This window comes from Pecten maximus, unplaced genomic scaffold (assembly GCF_902652985.1).
Source record: "Pecten maximus unplaced genomic scaffold, xPecMax1.1, whole genome shotgun sequence".
Taxonomy (NCBI): domain Eukaryota; kingdom Metazoa; phylum Mollusca; class Bivalvia; order Pectinida; family Pectinidae; genus Pecten; species Pecten maximus.
The window spans coordinates 15361-20505 of record NW_022979461.1 but is presented as its reverse complement, the minus strand read 5'-3'; the positions used below and the strand labels follow the sequence as shown (position 1 = coordinate 20505).

The 5145-nt window shown below is 44.3% G+C and overlaps 1 protein-coding gene across 1 annotated transcript; it reads right to left on the bottom strand.

Annotated features, from left to right (window-relative positions):
* Nucleotides 1-3276: 3276 nt before the first annotated feature.
* LOC117318673 (dentin sialophosphoprotein-like) lies at nucleotides 3277-4335 on the bottom strand. The gene has a single exon (XM_033873633.1). It carries the CDS (start codon nucleotides 4333-4335, stop codon nucleotides 3277-3279), a length of 1059 nt encoding a protein of 352 aa, XP_033729524.1.
* Nucleotides 4336-5145: the final 810 nt, after the last annotated feature.

Sequence of the window (5145 nt, the reverse complement as noted above, 5' to 3'; positions counted from 1 at the left end):
ACTCGGCACTTTTTTCTGTGAGATTTAAAATGACGATTCGTGAAGTTAAGTGATTTGTTAACGATTGTGAAGTTTTACTGACGATTCGTGTAAGTAAGTGATTAGTTACAAGGACAATAGGAAGGACGAATGTGACATCGGAAGGACGAATGTGACATCGGGAGGACGAATGTGACATCGGGAGGACGAATGTGACATCGGGAGGACGAATGTGACATCGGGAGGACGAATGTGACATCAGGAGGACGAATGTGACATCGGGAGGACGAATATGACATCGGGAGGACGAATGTGACATCGGGAGGACGAATGTGACATCGGGAGGAAGAATGTGACACCGGGAGGACGAATATGACATCGGGAGGACGAATGTGACATCGGGAGGACGAATCTGACATCGGGAGGACGAATGTGACACCGGGAGGACGAATGTGACATCGGGAGGACGAATGGGACATCGGGAGGACGAATGTGACATCAGGAGGACGAATGTGACATCAGGAGGGCGAATGTGACATCGGGAGGACGAATGTGACATCAGGAGGACGAATGTGACATCAGGAGGACGAATGTGATATCAGGAGGACGAATGTGACATCGGGAGGACGAATGTGACATCAGGAGGACGAATGTGACAGCGGGAGGACGAATGTGACATCAGGAGGACGAATGTGACATCGGGAGGACGAATGTGACACCAGGAGGACGAATGTGACATCGGGAGGACGAATGTGACATCAGGAGGACGAATGTGACATCGGGAGGACGAATGTGACGTCAGGAGGACGAATGTGACATCAGGAGGACAAGAAAAAGGAAGGAGGCAAACACATGAGTAAGTTTCAGAGTTCCGAACAGATTTCTTGTCAAAATCCAATGTGATGTTTGACAAGCATGGGAAAGAAAGACTGAAGAAGCAGTGGAGGATGAATGGACAAAAATTAATAAAGACATTTAATATGTTTAGTTGTGAATGGAGATTATTGAAATGCTGATAAATCATCTTGCATTTACCTGATAAATATATTAGTTCATCTTTTATTGGCTTGATAAATGTATTAGTTCATGTTGTGTTGACCTCATTGATGTGTACAAATACAATTCTGCAATATTCTTAATGTGTTTTCACTTGAGGTTTCTTTAGATGCTATCTGGATTACAATCGAAGGTATCTATTATTCTGTGTCAAAATTATACCACAAATGGGATTAACTATCTTAACGACACGTCTACAGCAGTTTTTATTTCAATTTTGCTTAAAACCCTAGATGTCCGATAATATGGACACAAAACGAACCATATGATATTGTTTCAGAATGGGAACACCCAAGGTTTGTGTGTCACATTCCTACACTACAAAAGGGACCCTGTCTCCCGACTGCATGACCCTGTCTCCCGACTGCATGTACTGAAGTCGTCAATAGCTGCACATCATAAACAGAACTCGAAGTGGAAAAACAAGTTTTCACACAAAGAGAACAACTTGACACCTATGTCTGGGATTTAAGATAAGATTTCTTTTTTTTAAACATGAGTGTACCTTTCAAATTCTATTCAACATTGTGAAGCAATTCATAACTTGCATATCTGAACGTATACCATTAAGCCAATATCAATCATAAAGCTATTAATAGATTCGGTACTGGTACCGCTTACTTGAGTAAACTCGGTCATAAAAAACACGTGAAATTCAGGTGGTCAATGTAACTATGGTGAATTAGAGGAGAGACATTGTTCTATAGATTGTCTCTGATGTTCTATACATCACCGGAACAGGGACGGGCATTGTGGCTAATTTTATTGTGTACCAAGACATCTATTTCAATACCTGTGAGAGCGTCGAACATGTACGTTTACAATTTTTATTTGTGAAATAGTCCTCCATTCATGAATCTTTACACACCATGACTGTACAAAAAACAGGTTGTGACAATGTTAGAGTGAGGAATACATGTAACTCAGAACGACAACCGCCGATCCACTCGGGAGACGTGTTACTCAGAACGACAACCGGCGACTCGGGAGACATGTAACTCAGAATGACAACCGCCGATCCACTCGGGAGACGTGTTAATTGGAGACGTTGGAATATGGATATGTGACGTTCAACACGTATGAGTATGCTAAATATGGATGTCAAAGCTCAGCCAACAGCACTTCAAACTCAAACTCTTAACATCATATACAGCCAAATAGAACGCCAAATTCAAACACCCAGCGTCTTATACTAGACACGATAGGATATACTAGACACTATAGGATATACTAGACACGATAGGATATACTAGACACGATAGGATATACTAGACACGACAGGATATACTAGACACGATAGGATATACTAGACACGATAGGATATACTAGACACGACAGGATATACTAGACACGATAGGATATACTAGACACGATAGGATATACTAGACACGATAGGATATACTAGACACGACAGGATATACTAGACACGATAGGATATACTAGACACGATAGGATATACTAGACACGACAGGATATACTAGACACGATAGGATATACTAGACACGACAGGATATACTAGACACGATAGGATATACTAGACAAGATAGGATATACTAGACACGATAGGATATACTAGACACGACAGGATATACTAGACACGATAGGATATACTAGACACGACAGGATATACTAGACACGATAGGATATACTAGACACGATAGGATATACTAGACACGATAGGATATACTAGACACGACAGGATATACTAGACACGATAGGATATACCAGACACGATAGGATATACTAGACACGATAGGATATACTAGACACGACATGATATACTAGACACGATAGGATATACTAGACACGATAGGATATACTAGACACGATAGGATATACCAGACACGATAGGATATACTAGACACGATAGGATATACTAGACACGACAGGATATACTAGACACGATAGGATATACTAGACACGATAGGATATACTAGACACGATAGGATATACTAGATACGATAGGATATACCAGACACGATAGGATATACTAGACACGATAGGATATACTAGACACGACAGGATATACTAGACACGATAGGATATACTAGACACGACAGGATATACTAGACACGATAGGATATACTAGATACGATAGGATATACCAGACACGATAGGATATACTAGACACGATAGGATATACCAGACACGATAGGATATAATTGAATATCTGTCATCAGATCGAGCTTTGATTAAATGTAGTATAATAGCTCCAGATATTAATACATATTCTCGTATTATCTACATCACACATTGATTATTGTTTTTGTACTTCAGATTGAAGTTTCTATTCTCGGTCGGGTTGTTAGTTCCATAGCGCCGTTGTGTGTCCGGCGTGTCTGGTGTGTCCGACGTGTCTGGTGTGTCCGACGTGTCCAGCGTGTCTGGTGTGTCCGGCTTGTCCGGTGTGTACGGCGTGTCCGGCGAATCTGGCATGTCAGGCGTGTCCGCTGTGTTCCGAATGTCCAGCATGTCCGGTGTGTCTGGTGTGTCCGGCGTGTCCGGCGTGTCCGACGTGTCTGGTGTGTCCGGCGTGTCTGGTGTGTCCGGCGTGTCTGGTTTGTCCGGCGTGTCTGGTGTGTCCGACGTGTCTGGTGTGTCCAGCGTGTCTGGTGTGTCCAGCGTGTCTGGTGTGTCCGACGTGTCTGGTGTGTCCGACGTGTCTGGTGTGTCCGACGTGTCTGGTGTGTCCGACGTGTCTGGTGTGTCCGGCGTGTCTGGTGTGTCCGACGTGTCTGGTGTGTCCGACGTGTCCGGCGTGTCTGGTGTGTCCGGCGTGTCTGGTGTGTCCAGCGTGTGTGGTGTGTCCGGCGTGTCTGGTGTGTCCGGCGTGTCTGGTGTGTCCGACGTGTCTGGTGTGTCCGACGTGTCTGGTGTGTCCAGCGTGTCTGGTGTGTCCAACGTGTCTGGTGTGTCCGACGTGTCTGGTGTGTCCGACGTGTCTGGTGTGTCCAGCGTGTCTGGTGTGTCCGACGTGTCTGGTGTGTCCGACGTGTCTGGTGTGTCCGACGTGTCTGGTGTGTCCAGCGTGTCTGGTGTGTCCAGCGTGTCTGGTGTGTCCGGCGTGTCCGGCGTGTCTGGTGTGTCCGGCGTGTCCGGCGTGTCCGACGTGTCTGGTGTGTCCAGCGTGTCTGGTGTGTCCGGCGTGTCTGGTGTGTCCAGCGTGTCTGGTGTGTCCGACGTGTCTGGTGTGTCCGACGTGTCTGGTGTGTCCGACGTGTCTGGTGTGTCCGACGTGTCTGGTGTGTCCGACGTGTCCGACGTGTCTGGTGTGTCCGACGTGTCTGTTGTGTTAATCATTCTGTAATGACATGGCGATAATACATCACACAAGCCTTTTAAGGCTTACATCGATGTCATACTGTGATTACTGTGTCCGGCTTGTCCGGCTTGTCCGGTGTGTACGGTGTGTCCGGCGAGTCTGGCATGTCAGGCGTGTCCGCTGTGTTCCGAAAGTCCAGTATGTCGGGCGTGTCTGGTGTATCCGGTGTTTTCGGTCTGCCCAGTGTTTTCGGCCTGTCCGGTATGTTTTGCAAGTCAAGCGTGTCCGGGATGTCTGGAGTGACCGGTGTGTCCGGAATGTCCGGTGTTTTTTTTTTTTTTTTTAATTGATATTTTAATTGCATCAATCACATAGTTAAGGAACAATTTTGACAAGGTTGATGAAAACACACATTATAGACAAAATATCAAAGTTCATTCTAAAATAAGTTTGGTACTTTCCCATTTTTGCCGGATCTTGTTCGCTGCGTTTTGGGTCAACATATAGGTCGAATAGAGATCAAGATTTCTGTAATTTCGAATAAATGTCTTACATGTTTCCCAGTTTGGAATTTTTTATATTGTCGCATCAACGATATATATTTCTTAATGAGCAATATGCATATATGTATTTAAACCTATCACTTGAACATCATCATTTATGCCAAATAGGAAAGTAGCAGGTTTTCTTTCTAAAACAACATTATATTTAATAAAAACTGCATTTATAAAACATGTCGAGAGTGATTGACTATGTGTACAATCCCAAAAAAGGTGGTATATTGTTTCTGGTGCACCACTACAAAAACTACATTCCTGATGTTCTAATAACTTTCGTTTTAATAGCAT